Source organism: Oryctolagus cuniculus, chromosome 6, assembly GCF_964237555.1.
Source record: "Oryctolagus cuniculus chromosome 6, mOryCun1.1, whole genome shotgun sequence".
Classification (NCBI taxonomy): domain Eukaryota; kingdom Metazoa; phylum Chordata; class Mammalia; order Lagomorpha; family Leporidae; genus Oryctolagus; species Oryctolagus cuniculus.
In genome coordinates this window covers 148,730,738-148,747,623 of record NC_091437.1, presented here as the reverse complement: position 1 = coordinate 148,747,623, position 16,886 = coordinate 148,730,738, and the positions used below count along the sequence as shown (strand labels likewise).

The following is a 16,886-nucleotide window of genomic DNA, read 5'->3' as shown; positions in this document are numbered from 1 at the left end:
TTTAATGTATGTTAATGTCGCTGTCAGTATAGATTGACAGTTTTTACTTGTCAACTGACAAATTTTCTAAAATATTTTATAAATTTATAATTTCTTTTATAAAAGTAAATTTATTAGCCAATTAACAAATAAAGATAAAAGAACCCATCATCTGTGCCAATATCTGTGTACCCAACACACATTTCAACCGTGCAGTAAGAAGAGAGGAAACCAGCCTGCCCCCTGCGGCCTGGGGGGCACATGTGCGATTACCTGTCTAGGCCTGGCCAGGCTCAGCGGGGACGCTGTCGGAGTCGGAGTCGGCCAGGTCGGCTGCGCCTTCTGCTGCCGTGTGACTCCAGCTGTCTGACCTGTCTGAGATGGCGTCCTCCTCCCCCACTGTCACCTCCACATAGTCCACGACACCCGACTCCTCGTTCTCCTCGCCACCCTGGCCATCCCTGCTGCTGCCCTGCGACCTGTCCAGGGCGGCCTCCGAGGGCTTGGCAGGCAGACAGTCTTTTGTGGGCTCACTGCCCACTTTCACTCTGGGTACCAACTTCTCCAAGTCCTCTTCGCAGAGCTTTTTGGGGTCCTTGTAGTATTGCTGAGCCGTCTCGCTCCCATTCTTTGGGCTCTCGACAATGGGTTTTGTTGGCTTCCTGGCCACAGCATCGTAGCCATGATCATCCTCCACGTGCTGTGGCTGGTACTGCTCCATCCACTTTAAGGTTCCAGTTTTTAGCAAGCATCTGTTCTCCTTGAACCAACGCACAATCTCAGTTCGGACCAGGCCAGTCTTGGCCGCCAGCTGGTCATACTCCTGGGGAGTAGGCCACTGGGTTCTTGCAAAAGTGCTCCTCAGGAGATGAACCTGCTGTTGACTTTGTGTAACTGCTGGTGAAGTGCTGGGCAGAGAGCCGGCTAACTGGGCCCCAGCGAGCTGGTCAAGCCTAGACAGAGCACCATTGGGGGACGCCACGTCTGAACCTTTGGTGCCAGACCCCATGGAATCCAAGACGGCTTGCTCCATGCTGTCCCGAAGCTTCCGCCTCTCGGAGAACCAGGAGTCGATCTCTCGCCTGCTCAGCTTGGTCTCCACCCTGAGCCGATCCAGTTCTGCCTGGGTAGGAAAAGAGCTTTTCAAAAAGCTGTCTTCCAGGAGTTTAACCTGACCCTGTGTTTTCTCTTTGAACTTCTGGGGGGTAAAGTCTGGGTAGGCGTGGTACGTGCGACCGTGTCGGGAGGCCGCGATGGCCAACTGGTCTTTGGCAAGGGATTCGCTGGTGATGTGGACGATGCCCCTCTGACACCGATACCGGTGGTCACTGAACCACTTCTTGATCTCGCTCCTGGACAGGCCGGTCACCTCGATGAGCCGGTAGACCTCCGCATCGTCGGGGAACTGGCTCTGGAGAAAGCTGGCCTTGAGGTGCGCGATCTGTTCCTTCGTCTTCTTGCGGTCACTGGCCGAGGTGAGCGGGGAGCTGACCACCTTGGGTGGGGGCTCTGGCACCTGGGCGACGTGTGGACGCTTGGGCTCGGGGGCAGCTTGGGGAGTCACCAAAGGTCTCTTCTGGCCATGGTTGGTCACCCCGGCCACGGCGAGCGTGATCGGGGAGCAAGACACGGTTGTGGAGCCGCTGGTCACCTGAGTGAGCACCAGGCTGGTCTGGCCGAGGATCTGGCACGGCAGAGCGGTCTGGAGGATGGGCTGGGACATCTTTGTGGGGGCCAGCTGGGCGGGCAGCACAGTGATCGTCGGGGGCACCGACTGGATGGTGCCGTTAAACATCTTCTTCCGGGCCTCCTCCACCTCCTCTGGGGACCAGCTGATGCCGTGCTTCAAGCGCTGGGTGGCAAACCAGATCCTGATGTGCTCTTCCGGGTGCTTGGAGGCAGCGGTGAGCCAGGACAACTCCGCCTGGGTCGGGTAAGGGAACTTGTTGAAGGAGTTGATCATGGTGGCGTTTGTATCCAGGGCAGAGTTGTATTTGGTAGTGTTCAGCGGGACGGGGACCTTGGGGACAAGGTTGATATTTGGTGGCAGCTGTACAGAAGGCATGACATGTCCTAATGTGTCTTGGAGGAGCTCCACGCCACCGAGCCTCGAGAGGATCTCAGCCGTGTCCGTCACCAGGCGGGCGGTCCCTTCCACGTGGTTCTCGGGGGTGGCCTCCTCGGGCTTCTTGGGCACCTTCTTGGCATCTGCTTTGGGTTTTCCTGGCTTCATGATGGGGGTTTTACTCACCGAGATCCCAGGGTCATTGTCACCACTCCCAGGGCCACTAGTGGTGATGGCCACGACGTGGTTGGTGGTTTCGATGGACTGCTCCAACACAGTCTGATTATTGCGCTTGATCAACTTCAGCTTGAAGTTGGTCTCCCCGGGGTGGAACTTGGAGTTGTGGTCGGACAAGGAGTCATACTTTTTGGTGGTGAAGTTACATTCGGCACACACGTAGAGGGGGTTGAGAATCACGTTGGGGTGCTGCACGTCCACGTGCTCCGTGAACTCGTTCAGGTTTTGCGTGGAGTAGGGGCAGTATTTGCATTCGTAACCACCTTGGAGTTTTTTGGACTGGGTTTCTCCCGTAGATTTCACCTCTATCACTTCATTTTCTTTGGAAGGGTTCTCAGGTTCTGGTACCCAACTGTCCTTGGCCATATCAGGCTGTGCTGTGCCGGCACCTTTTTCTTTGGCCCTGTCTGCTTCCTCGGGCACATCCTGCTGCACCATTTGTGATGTCCTTACCATGCATGGAGTTGTAGATTTTCGTTTGCTTGCCATGCTGCCTGTCTGTGTGCGATGGCTTATTTTTGGAGAGGGCAGTGAAATCCTTGGAACAAATAAGATAAAAGGCTTTGGGCTTTCTTCCCCCGCAAATGGCTTTGGCTTCCCTTGAATGCTGGAGTCCCCCGTTTGAGTTTTCAGAATGATTTCAGCACAGCAAATCCTAACTGCACCAATCACTAAACACACCAGGCAGCATCATATCTGTGGGACAAGAACAAAGACGGGGTCAGCGTCTCTTCACGATGCAAAAGGAAAGAGCACGTCTTTCCGAGTTGTTCCCGTGACCCATCTCAACCGGCACCCAAATCAAACACCTGTGTACCCAGGCACAGATGGTGGGAGAGTGCGTGCTTACACAAGGTCATGTTCTTCTCTTCCCTTCTCTGGGAACCATTTGGGAACAGGCCCACAGCAAGCAAACACAGACGGGGGCACCACTTCACCTTCAGAGCCAGAGGGACCCAGAAAACAAACATAGGCACTGAGATCTTTTGAAGTGGGGGGCCGGCAGAAGACACGCTGCGGGGCTGGCAAGCGGCTTTTATTTTCCATGCCTCTGAGGAAAGGTGCTTACCTGTGGCTGGCAGTGGGGGCTTATAAGGGTGTTAGAAAATGGATACGTACAGTTTGCTTCTTACTATAAAAGTAAAAAATCACTTTAGAAAATGCAGAACAGGGGCTGTGGCGTAGAAGGTTAAGCCTCCACCTGCAGTGCTGGCATCTCATATGAGCACCGGTTTGAGTCCCAGCTGCTCCACTTTCCATCCAGCTCCCTGCTAATGTGCCTGGGAAAAGCAGCAGAAGATGGACCAAGTCCTTGGGATGTTGCACCCATGTGGGAGACCCAGAAGAAGCTCCTGGCTCCTGGCTTCCGCCTGGCACAGCCCCAGCTGTTGCAGCCATTTGGGGAATGAACCAGCAGATAGAAGATCTCTCTCTCTTTCTCTCTCTGTATCTTTGTATCTCTCTCTGTATCTCTGCTTTTTCAAATAAATAATTTTTTTTTAAAAAAAGAAACTTCAGAACAGCATAAAAAAACCCTTACCATCCCAAATATTTTACTTACTTCACTTCCCTTGAACTTTCATAAATATTGAGCAAAATGTTGATTTAAAACACAGCTGTAGGGTAGGGATTGTGGCACAGGGGGTTAAGCTGTCACTTGAATCTTCTGTCCACTGGTTCATTCCCCAAATGCCTGCAACAGCCTGGGCTGGGCCAGGCCAAAGCTGGGAGGCCAGAATTCTATCCAGGTCTCCCAGGTTGGTAGTGGGAACGCAAATACTGGGCCAAAAACTCCTGCTTCCAGGATGTGTTAGCAGGAGGCTGGACTGGAACTGACCCTCCAGTACAGGATATGGGAGTCCCAAGTGGCCTCCTGGCCTGCTGTGCCATGACTCCTGTCCTTTTAGCTTTATTTTTTAGGTTGGACTCATCTGGTGTTGATTCATCTTGAATTAAACTATAAGATATATTCCTAACCATTTTTCTTGAGGGCTCTAAATTATATTTTTAAGATTTATTTATTTGAAAGAGTTATACAGAGAGAGGGGGGAGAGAGGGAGAGAAGGAGAGAGGGAGAGAGGGAGGGAGAGAGGGAGAGAGAGAGGGAGAGGGAGAGAGGTCTTCCATCCGCTGGTTCACTCCCCAGAGGGCTGCAACAGCCGGAGCTGTGTCAATCTGAAGCCAGGAGCCAGGAGCTTCTTCTAGGTCTCCCATGTGGGTGTAGGGGCCCAAGGACTTGGTCCATCCTCTACTGCTTTCCCAGGCCACAGCAGAGAGCTGGATTGGAAGTGGAGCAGCAGGATCTCGAACTGGCACCCATATTGGATGCTGGCACTTCAGGCCAGGGCGTTAACCCGCTGCACCACAGTGCTGGCCCATCCAAATGATTTCAATGATCTGAAGTTGTGTTCTCTTTTTTCTGATCTATGAGAAACTACTTTTATCATAAACCAAATTAAGAAATATTTAACAAACTGATTTTGAAAGGCAGAGACGAGAGAGAGAGAGAGAGAGAGAGATGAGGAGGGTGGGAAAGAGAGAGAGAACAGATTGGGGGGCAGGTGGTAGAGAGAGAAAGCTCCCATCCAGTTCACTCCCCAAATGCTTGAAACAGCTGGAGGCCGGACCAGGCCAAGGCCAGGGACTCAGTCCAAGTCTCCCAGTTGTGCAGAAGGAGCTAATCACTGAACCATCACTACTCCCTCCCAGGTTCTACACTAGCAGGACGCTGGAGCCAGGAGCCAGAGCGGGGGCTTGAACCCAGGGCTTCTGATAGAGGATGCGGGCATCTCAACTGCTAGGCTGAACGCCTGTTCCCAAACACTGGACTTTTACGTCTACCAGGGCCGTTTCTGGCTTATCCAGTGTGGGCATCTGATTTCGCTATTGTGCCATGCACTTACACCTTGCCTTTCAAGCATTCAAGCTTTTTTTTTTTTTTTTTTTTTTTTTTAATTCTTGAGTATGTTTTAATATCTGATGGCGTTCCCCCTCATTACTCTTCTTTGGCAAATACAGCTCTTGGTGATTTTGATCATCTGTTCTCACAAATCAGAGTCAACTGTAAAATAAAATCCTATTAGAATTCTGATTGAATGGTAATAAACAAGTGGTACTTTGGGAGTACAGAACAGTCTGCTGATTAGGAGGTGGGGTACAATAACAGCACTCAGACTGGGGAACCAGTGAGCTGGGCCACGTGAGGGTCTCAGTGTGCAGCAGGTGTGCGGGAGAGCCTGTTGGTGGCTACAGGAGGAGGGGTGAGCGTTGTGAAGCCAGGGCACACTGGCATCTGATGACATGGGGGAGGGCCAGTTATGGGGTCACAGGCCCCCAGGGAGCAGAGGGCCACCGTGTCCTTTGTGGACAACACCAAGCTGACCCTGCCAGCTGCCATTCCCATGCTTGTCAGCCTCCTGATGGCGCCTCACACATGTGCTCTGCCTCCCTCCAGGGTTCATTGCGCCACCGGCTCCACTGTCTTGCACTTGGGCCTGAGCGAGGCCTCCTGGGCTCAGCCCATGCCATCAACCTGTCGGCTGCATCGTGGAACAGACCTAGCCACTGTCATCTCCAGCCTGGATTTCCCCCTGGGGGGGCCATCAGAGGGATGTTGTAAAGTAAAAAACCAGCGGGCACCACCCTCGTACACGGACCATCTCCAGCATCGCACGGGAGCGCACTCCACTCCCTGACCTCAGCCTGCAGGCCCCCGCAGGTTCTGGCCTGCGCCTCCCTCTCCCCTGCTCACCACACGCCAGCTGCTCCCACGGAAGCGTCACTGCCTTCCCAGGGCCTTGCCAGAACACTCCACCCCAGAGCTCCCCAGTACCCGCCCACAGGGAGGCCCCTCCCAGCCACTCTGCAGTTCCTCCCCCAGCTGTGCTTTCTTCATTGCATTTTTTTTTTCCAGCGGTAAACATCGTGGTGATGCATTCTGTGGTTGAAGGAGAGTGCGTGTCCACCTCCCTGTTTCTCTCGCCCTCCAGAACTGCACTGCCCGTTACGGCAGTCACTAGCCGCACGTGGCTCTTAGGTGTAAACGAACGACAGTGAAAGGTACAAATTCACTTCCTTGGTGGCCTCTCCCAGCGAGTTTCAGCGAGGTGTGTGGATCTAGGATAGACGCTCCCCCCTCCCCGGCATGGCCTTTAATGCGCCAGTGCAGCTGCCCCAGGGCCGACAGCAGTACCTGGCCACAGCACGCCCACTCTGCTTCCCACAGATACTGTCTCAGTGTTCAGTTAACCACAGGGAGGTGAGGGGATCCACAGCTCAGACAGAGCAGTGAGGTTCTGGTGAACTCTCTCGTGAATGCTTGGGAGTGTGTGTGTGTGTGTGTGTGCACGTGTGCGTGTGTGTATCTGGGAGAAGACTTAAAATCTTTGTGGAAAATGGAACTAAAAGAAGCCTAGGGTGGGCGTTTGGCCTAGGAGTTAAAGCGCCTCTCGGGATACCTGCTCACCATATCTGGGTTGGAGTCCTGGCTCCGGTCTTGATTTCAGCTTTTGCTAACGCACCTCATTGGAGGCAGCGAGTGATGGCCCAAGTCCTTGGGTCCCTGCCACCCACGTGGGAGACCTACACTGAGTTCCCGCTTCTGGGTTTGGCCTGGCCCAGCTGTGGTTGTTGCAGGCATTTGAGGACTGAACCAGTGGATAGGAGGGTTTCTCTTTACCTGTCTGTCTGCCTCTCAAACACACAAAAATGAACAAATAAAGCATTTTAAAAAAAGCTGACTTTGGTGTAAAGTTTTTTGAAATTCATGCATATGCGGGATATTCAGAAAGTTTGTGGGAAATGTGTATTATGAAAAACTGTACGCATTCCAAAAATTGCAAAAATAAATTTATCTTTAAATTCCATTTGCCTTGAGCTGTTACAAGGTGGCCTTGTGTGAGTGGAGGACTTCCGCAGGAGCAAGGAGGTCCTAGACTTCTGGAGAGGTCACCACGGACACCACACAATGGGCTAAACTCGCACCCACTGGCCAAGGAGCCTTGGCCACTGGAGTCACCATTTTCCAGCAAACAGAGCCAAACGAGACTTTGCTCCGGCACAACAAAGACACCAGGCAGGAGTGGGTACAGACAAGATCTTTCTTACAGAACCTTCCCGTATCCAGACTGGTTGAACTCTGTTGACAAGTGAGCCCGGGAAATGAGGCGAACAGTGGTGAAATCTCCTGGAAGCGTCTCAGTGTTCTGAAAGCTGTGCTTCAAAATAAACAGCGTCTTCTAAAACATATCCGGCCACCAGGGAGCCACTCCAGAGCGCGTTACACGAAGGGGAAGGGAAATGCGGAAGGAAAGAAAGTGGGGAGCGCTCAGAAAAGATGGAGACTTTGAAGACTTCACTTCTCGGGGTCCCCGTGGTGGAGGAACACGACTTAGGAAGAATCGCCCTGGGACGAGGGGTTGTGTGTGTCTTTCTGAACGTCTACGAGCCGTCAGCAAGGTCAGGGCCTGCACCATGAGGCCCTGGTACTTGCTGGCATGAAGGCGAATGTGTGCAAAGTCCGGGCCAAAGTTGGCAAAAAATGAAACTGCAATGAATAAAGCACACGTTAAGAATCACCTTCCAGGCCGGTGCCGTGGCTCACTAGGCTAATCCTCCGCCTGTGACGCCGGCACACCGGGTTCTAGTCCTGGATGGGGTGCCGGATTCTGTCCCAGTTGTCCCTCTTCCAGGCCAGCTCTCTGCTGTGGCCAGGGAGTGCAGTGGAGGATGGCCCAAGTCCTTAGGCCCTGCACCCCATGGGAGACCAGGAGAAACACCTGGCTCCTGCCTTTGGATCAGTGCGGTGCGCCGGCTGCAGTGTGCCGGCTGTGGCAGCCACTGGAGGGTGAACCAACGGCAAAAGGAAGACATTTCTGTCTCTCTCTCTCTCTCACTGTCCACTCTGCCTGTCAAAAAAAAAAAAAAAAAATCACCTTCCACTGAGGGTAGCAAATATCCTAATAGAACCAGGGTCACCTGGGCCAGCTTCCCAGTGGGTCTGCGCTGGGCACAGGCACATCGAGACCGACCTGGAAAGCAGCCACTTAAAGGGACAGTGGGGTGTCCCTGTCTTCAGGGGATGTCCATGCAAGTAGTGAGAACTCAGCACACTTAAGATTGCAGTCCCCAGAAAGAGGAGAGACAAGAAGCGTTCCTCATTCAGAGCTCTCTACATAGCCCCTTCCACCCACGAGTCCTGCCCCTCACAGGATAGCCAATAGCATGCCACACAGAGTCCGTGGTGAGGGCTATGGCATTTGCACGCACCTCAAAGAAACCCCAACCGCGAATGAGGAACCTTGGGGTAGGCAACAAATACGGGAAATGCCCGCCTGTATAGACAGTGTGAGAACCCACTTTGCCGGTACAGGGCTGTTTCCCTTCACCGGTCGGCACTGCTATCATTCCTCTCCCTGCTGTGACCCCGCTCGCTGAGTAGGGCCATGGGCCAGGGCCCTGGGATGTCTGGGGATGTGGGAATGAAGACACCGTGCTCTGGCCTCCAGCAGTCCACAGCCAGCGTGGCAAAGCACCACAGCCCTGGGCAACACAAGCTTATTCCCTTGCAGTTCTGGAAGCTGAAGTCCAATACCGAAGCGTCGGCAGGGTTGGTTTCTGAGTTCTCTCTCCTTGGCTAGCAGATGGCTGTGTTCCTCCTGTGTCCTCACAGGATCTCCCTCTCTATCTGTGTCCTGGCCTCCTCCTCCTCTTCTTCTTCTTCTTCTTCTTTTTTTTTTTTTTTTTTTTTTTTTTGACAGGCAGAGTGGACAGTGAGAGAGAGAGACAGAGAGAAAGGTCTTCCTTTGCCGTTGGTTCACCCTCCAATGGCCGCCGCGGCCAGCGCGCTGTGGCCGGCGCACCGCGCTGATCTGATGGCAGGAGCCAGGTACTTCTCCTGGTCTCCCATGGGGTGCAGGGCCCAAGGACTTGGGCCATCCTCCACTGCACTCCCTGACCACAGCAGAGAGCTGGCCTGGAAGAGGGGCAACCGGGACAGAATCCGGCGCCCCGACCGGGACTAGAACCGGTGTGCCGGCGTCACAGGCGGAGGATTCGCCTAGTGAGCCGTGGCGCTGGCCCTGGCCTCCTCTTCTTAGAAGGACACCGGTCATGTCAGGTGAGGGCCCACCCCAAGGACCTCACTGAATCTGAATGATCTCTTTGAAGATCCCCCTCCAAATATGGTCACCTTCTGAGGTGTGGGAGAGGGGGCTGAAGACTTCAGGCAATGAATCTGGGGGATCCAACTCAGTCCGTAACAGCAGGGCAGGGCACCACCATCTGGTACCCTCTCATGGCACAAGGGATGTGCAGCCAACAGGACAGTGCCACGTGTGGTTCTGGGTGCTGAGGATACAGCAGTGGACAGACAGACAGACAGATGGACACTGCTGCTCTTGTGGACGTCACCAGGGAGAAGATCAAGCGGGACGAGGACAAGGGTGGGAGTAGGGGTGACCTGTGAGGTTAGGGAGGGCGGCCAGGGGCTCCATCCCAAGCAGGTGACAGGGGAGGCTGTGGATGTTCCAAAGGCGAGAAGGAGAAAGGATTTGTGGAACACAGGGGAGGCCACACTAATTCTGTCGGACAGGGTGGGAGAAGGGTAGATAAAGGCTTATGGGGCGAGGGGAACTTTCCTCTTCTTAGAAATAAAATGGTAATAACCACTTGTAATGAGCACTGCCCATACTTTCTTGATGGGTCTTTACAAAAGCTTTGCAAAACAGCCTCCCGCGGCAGATGAAATAATCAAGACCAGAGAGGGCAAGTGCTTTGCCTGAGGTTACCCAGCTGGTTCACAGCCAAGCTGCGATACGAATGGTCTTCCCAAACCTTGTGTTCTTGGCACAACACTACACAGCCCACCCCTGCGTAAGCAGGACTTCCAAGGTGGAGAGGAGGATTTGCCTGAAGAGAACGGGCAGAGTGATGTCGCTCAGGGGGATGCTGTCTCCCCGAGCAGGGCTGCCAGCAAGAGCAAACAGGCGAGCTAGGATTCAGTTCTGCTCGCTGAAGCGGAGGGGGCTTGCAGACAAGCTCTGGGGCTGAGGAGAGCAGGAAGAGAAGGAGTGTCCACAGAGGGAAGAAGCCTCACCCAGGAAGAAGAACTCCAACGTCACTGATCCCCAGCACACAGCCATGGCCCGGGGTTCCCGAGAGACACCCTTCCTCCAGCACCCAGCTGGTGGCCCTTTGCGTACCATCTGGAACTTTCTGCCCTTCAGTCCAGCCTCCTTTCCCCCACCGAGCAGTGGGTGGATGACGTGGGTTGAAATGTGGCCACACCGATTCTCCCACAGTCATTTCCCCAATACCGACAACAGCCGGCACCGACTGGCCTCGCATACCCCGAGTGCTAAGTTTCACTTCTCAAAAACCCCACATGGACGTCAAGGCTCACAGGTGAGGGAGGTTGGGCAAAGTCACGCAGCCCGGAGCCACAGGGCTGGGATGCAAACTTTAGGTGCAGACACAGGACCCGAAGATCTTGGTAAAAAACAAACTCCAATTCCGTCGTCCGGGTAGGGTCTGATTCTGCGTTTCCAGCCAGCTCCCCAGTGAGGACCTGCTCCAAAGCTGGACCAGGCTTGGAGCAGGAAGGCTCCATCAGGTGCCCCACGTCGGGGCTCTGCACTGTTACCCCTGCTTCCTCCCGTCCACAGCCTCATTTTCAGAGCCAGGGTGACAGCTGTTCCTGACTGTTCCTTGCAAGTGGCCTGCAGCCCCCAGGGAGAAGGGACAATGGGCCAAATGGCCACACCACCTCCTGGGAACTCTCCCCAGGTGGCTGTGGGTCTCGGGTCCAGAGGTCCGAGCCGCTCTGAGGGCGTCTGGGGCAGACATGGCTGCTCCCCGCCTGGGGAGCGCTGCTGGGAGTCACACCTTGGGCTCAGGCTCAACGCTGCTGCTTCTGATTTCGGAGCTTTCTCTGGGGCTGTCAGAGGAAATCACAGGGCTGTCGCGGCTGCGCTTTCAAAGGGAGCATCTTGTGCAGACATCAAAGCCAAAAGGGCGGGCTTTAGCCTGGCGGGGGGCTTCCGACAGGGCCGTTAACAGATTCCACCGCAGTTCATCAAGGGTGCATTTTTTTTTCTGGGGAGGGGGTGGGAAGGCTTGCTCCTTTGTGTTTTGCAATCACAACAGGACACCCCCAGAGCCCCTGGGGAGGCATTCAGATGTGGGGTGGGTGTGTTGTGGGGGTGGTGGGGTGGGGGCGTAGGGGAGGAACCCACTGCTAGAAGGCAGGGGTCCAGGGTCTGCTCCCAGCGCTCCTGTCATCAGCCTCCCTGCTCCTCACTGGTTACACAGGTCGCTGTGACTCTCAGCTTTCTCTCCATCCTACCTTTGCTCTAAGCTGGAATTTGGGGGTGGGCCTCTAAGGGGCTCCCAGGCCACCACAATTCACCTGCGGTGCTTTGTGGAAATACCAATTCCTGAACCCCAGTTCAGACTTAATAAACAAACATCCAGGCCCAGGGCCCAGGAATGATCTGTTCTGCTTTTTAAGAAAATTTATTTATTTATTTATCTGTGAGGGACAGAAAAATGAGAGAGAGAGAGAGAGAGAGAGAGAGAGAGAGAGAGAGAAAGAAACCCTACCTGCTGGTTTGTACCCCAAACACCTGTAATGGCTGGGCTGGACTAAGACTGAGGCTGGGAGCGGGGAGCGCTCTCCAGTCTCCCACGTGTGTAACCAGGACCCGAGCACACGAGCCACCACCGCTGCCTCTCGGGGTCCACATTAGCAGGAAGCTGGGGTCAGGAGTGGAGCTGGGTGCTGGTCTGACCCCAGGGACGCCCACGTGGAACATGAGCATCTTAACCACAGGCCATCTGCATTTCTAACCAGCAGGGACGGGACCAGTATTGGTGGCCTCAGCGACAGGACATCACTCAGTCTCTTCTGAGTCAGAGCTGGCTGGGCTGAGGCCAACTCTGTCCCATGAAGACGGGGAGAATTTCCTGGCTGCATCTTGGGTCACAGCTGAAACCAGAAACAGCCCAGGCTCCCCACGATGTCACTACAGTGGAATATCATCCTCCCCAGGGGACAGACTGACGATCTCGAGGCTGATGTGGAGATGGGGGATGAACCACACAAGTAATGACCTTGGGAGAGAACAGACCACAGCTCGCAGGGGGCTCCGCCATGGGGCAGGGAACAGCTTCATCACAACAGCGGTGGAGGTCATGATTAGGGGAGCTGAGCGTTCAGTAGCTATTTCCTGTTGTCCATGTTGGTTTTTGTATTGCTTAGTTGTGCAAATCATACGTTTTTTTTTTTTTAAGGTTTATTTATTTATTTGAAAGGCAGAGTCACAGTGAAAGACAAAGAGGGAGAGACAGCTATCTTCCATCTGCTGGTTCATTCCCCAAATACATGGATATAGGGGCCCAAGCTCCTGGGTCACCTTGTGTTGCTTTCCCAGGTGCATTAGTAGAGAGCTGGATTAGAAGTGGAGCAGCTGGGGCCAGTGCTGTGGTGTAGCAGGTAAAACCATCACCTGCGGTGCCGGCATCCCATATGGGCTCTGGTTTGAGCCCTGGCTGCTCCACTTCTGATCCAGCTCTCTGTTATGGCCTGAGAAAGCAGCAGAAGATGGCCTAAGTCCTTGGGCCCTTGCATCCATGTAGGAGACCTGGAAGAAGCTCCTGGCTCCCGGCTTCAGGTCATCTCAGCTCCGGCCATTGTGGCCATCTGGGGAGTGAACCAGCGGATGGAAGACCCCCCACCCCCACCTCTCCTTTCTCTGTGTAACTGTGACTTTCAAGTAAAATAAATAAGCCTTTTTTAAAAAAAGAAGTGGAGCAGCTGGAACTTGAACCAGTGCTCATATGGGATGCCGGCATCATGGGTGGTGGGTGACTCAACGCAGTATGCCACAATACTGGCCCCTAAACCACACATTTTTAGAAGGGTTTGTTCAGCTCTGGTGTCATGCCATAGTGGGTAAAGCTGCTGCCTGAGATGCCAGCATCCCAAATGGGCACTGATTCGAGACCCAGCTGTTCCAATTCCAATCTGGCTCCCTGCTAATGGCCTGGGAAAGCAGCAGAGGATGGCCCAAGCACTTGGGCCCCTGCCACCCACCTGGGGGACCCAGAGGAGGCTCCTGGCTCCTGGTTTCAGCCTGACCCAGTGCTGTTGTGGTTATTTGGGGAGTGAACCAGTAGATAGATGGAAGATCTCTCTCTCTGTAACCCCACCTTTCAAAATCAATCAATCAGTCGAGGTTTGCTGATCCAGCCAAACAGAGGGATGCTATTTTCATGCAATTGTTATTCCTCCCGTAACAGCAACCGATGCCCATCATCTCCGTTTCATAGGTGCAGCGGCTGAAGCTCAGAGTGGTTCTGTGGCCCGGGGAGGATGGGGGAAGCCGGATCCTGTTGGCCCCACACCTGCTGCTTGGCCCACGGCTGTTGAGCGCCAACAGTTTCATTTCTGGATGCTGAGTCTATAAATTAGATTTCCTCCAAATTCCCAATGGCCCGTCCCCTCTGGGAGAATTCAAAGGAGGAAGATTTTGATTGAATTGTGATGTCTTTTTCAACTTGCCGCTCCGAGAAGCCCACACGTTAGGCAGAAGAAAGGTTTCAGGGCTTCTCCTGGCCACAAAGCTTCCTGAATCGCCAACGGATGAGATGACATTTGTGGGTGTGTCATGCAGCCCACAGGTGGCACAAGGCTTGGAGAGGAGGCTGTCCTGCCCCCATGACGGCTTCAGATGGTACAGTCGGTACTCAGGAGGCACTGGAAGCCAGCTATGTGTGAGCGGGTAGACCCCGACTGGGCGCCACCTCCCCCAAGAGCCTGAAGCCCAGAGTTGATTCATTTACCCAGAAACAATGGGTTCCCAGGCTTAGACCCCTGGGGCCCTTCAATAAGACCTGGTCCCCAGGAGCCCTGCTGCCCACAGGGCTCTTAGTGTCCACCTGGGGACGGAGGGGGCACAGGCTGACCCCCGCATCCTCAGCATGGATCCTAGCTCTGTTACTTCCTAGAAGGAGTCCAGGATGCCCACCTCTCAGCCCCCAGACTCACACGCAGCCTGAGAACAGCAAACACAGCACCCTAATTCACTGTGGCCGGCTGGCCTCAGTTCCTGCAGCGGTAAAACAGAGTGAATCTCCTGCAGGCTTTAATGCTGGCAGAGTCTGGGGTCCCTAACAGGGTCACTTCAATGAAAGAGCTACCACTAATGACAAAGAACTTGGCAGGTGATATTCAGATGGGCTGTTCCGTCCTCCTCCTCCCAGGTGAACACCTTCCTCCCCTCCACAGCTGCCGAGCCTGGTACGGGGCTCTGAGCATTTCCGCCAGCTCATCTCATCCGGGTCCTGCTGCTTGCAGATCTTTTTCTCATCTTTCATTCCTGCCCGTTGAATATGCGACAGTAAATGGCTGCGCTATTTTTAATTTTCCCAACTTTGGCCTTTGTGCTTTAGATTCTGTCTTGTATTTCGCTGAGGTGACCAAGATCATCCTGGCAGGGCACAAGATGTCAGTCACCTTCTTTGCTCTTTTTCCAGTCGGCTACCCCACTCTAAGGTTGATTCCCTGTGTTCAGCTCTCGGCTCCCTCAGCTCTGGCCTCCTTTCTCTGGGTCCCCTTCCCTCTGACTTACAAACAACTCAGGCTGCCATCTCCCTAAAAAAACAAGCAAAGCAAAATAAACAGGAAAAGCGAGACCAAATTCCCCACAATGCGCGATTCCTCTACCACCTCCACGTTGTCACGCCAACACTTGCAAGACACAGACGCAAACCTTCTGGGTCTGGTGCCGCCACCTGGGTTTGTGAGTGAGGACCGGTTCCACCCATCTTTGAGGCCTTAGCCTGTTGGAGTACAATGTTGGGCTCTGGGTCTGTTCTGTGATGAGCTCTCAGGGTTCCTGTTGCTAACATGACCTCGCCATTGAACTTCTTAAAGGAAGTGAGCCACAGCTGCTGCTCTTTTCACTCAGACCACCCCACACCTCCTCAGATTCTGTTCCCCCTGCACCATGGACGCATTGCCCACGTCACTGACCCTGCGGAGCAAACCACCATCCTCCAATCTTCTCAGCTTCTCCGGGTTGGGCTCTTGGTTCTCCTGATTGTTCCTTCTTTGCTTCCTTTTCTATCTTGTGCTGCCATGGCTGTATCCGCATGCCTGCTATGGCTGGAATGTCCCCTCCCAAACTCACATTGAAATCTCACCATCCCCGTGATGGGATTGGGAGTGGGAACTTGAAAAGGTCAGGAGGGCTCCCCCACCCTCCGCAGTGGGTTAATGCGGTTCTCGGAGGAGCGGCTTTGTCATCAGACAGCTCTCTCCCCGGCGTGTCCTCTGGCTCCCTCCCTGTCTTGTGCGTGCAGCCCCTTCACAAGGTGATCCACCACGTTATGATGCAGCAAGAAGGCCTCTGCCAGAGGTCTCTGCCATGCTCTTGTGTTTTCCATCTCCCAGAACCGTAAGAAGGAAATCTGTTCTGTATAAATGAGCCCAGTCTCGGGTGCTGTGTTGCAGCTATAGAAAGTGGACCAAGACAATGACTTGGGCTCTTTCTCATCTCTCTCTCCTCTCCATCCTTCTTCGAGAACTCGTCCATTCCAAAGCTGTCAACTCCTGCTTGCAGATGACGTGACCAAGCCAGCCTTTCCAGCCCCAACTGATCTCTCCAGAGCCAGCAAGAAGACAGAATGGACTGGGGGATTTGTCACTGGGAAATGGCTGGAGTGACCACGATGATTCATAAAAACCAAGAAACAGATGAACAGAAAATGGGCACTGTCCCCCCACTCCACTGGAGAATGCCTCACCTGTTCCCACTTAGCAGGTGCATCTGACAGGGAGATTTGCCAGAGGCTGGGCTGGACGGCCTTCAGAGCCTCTTCCATGTGCGTGCCCAGGGAACCCATGCTCACCAGCGTGTGTGGGGCGGTCCCACGGGGGCCTCCAGCTGAACTCACCTAGAACCAAGTTTGCCACCTGCCTCCCAGATCATTCTGAAATGGTGCTTATGCCAAATCTCATCTTTCCCTGTAAGGTTCCTTATTGCCAATAAAACATCAGACTCTGTTCAGCCATTCGGGCTGGAACTTAGATTCCTCCTCTCCTCTCTTCTCCCTCATCTCATAGCTCATATGCACCAGGTCCTCCGGACTCTGCTTCCATAAGGCTCCTAGCTCTCCACTGTTCTGCTCTAAGCTGTCTTCCTCAGGCTTTTCCTTAGCAGCTGCAGTAACTCCCTCCCTCTTGGCTTCACAAGCATGGCTCATCCTTTCCGTTCCTCTGGCACCAGCGGAACAGTTTTTCCGGAGAAAGACCCTTACTCACTCTTGGCCCACGTGGGACCCTCGGCAGTGTGCATGGGACTTGCTCCTGACCAATCAGAATGTAGTGTCCTCCAGGGACAGGGAGTGGCTAAGGAATGGCCGCCCGCACAGCAAGAGCGGAAAGACCAGTGGGGTTCCATTCTGAGATTTCTGTTGGAACCGCAGGGAGGAAAATGTGGAGCTGCTGATGGGATGAGATGCGAGCCCAGAAGGGCTGGTGGCTGCCTTGCCCCTGTGAGGGGACACTCCTGGGAGCTGAGCTGGAAGCTGACTTGAGACAGGC

At 54.0% G+C, this 16,886-nt stretch overlaps 1 protein-coding gene across 5 annotated transcripts in view; it reads right to left on the bottom strand.

Annotated features, from left to right (window-relative positions):
- ZHX2 (zinc fingers and homeoboxes 2) overlaps nucleotides 1-16,886 on the bottom strand; it is a 154,214-nt gene that overhangs the window by 13,910 nt on the left and 123,418 nt on the right. For all 5 annotated transcript variants that reach the window (XM_051844015.2, XM_051844016.2, XM_070075443.1 and 2 more), the window contains one exon: nucleotides 253-2,977. In XM_051844015.2, the coding sequence (XP_051699975.2) occupies nucleotides 257-2,770 (2,514 nt within the window). In that variant the 5' untranslated portion in view covers nucleotides 2,771-2,977 and the 3' untranslated portion in view covers nucleotides 253-256. The remainder of the gene's footprint in view (nucleotides 1-252; nucleotides 2,978-16,886) is intronic.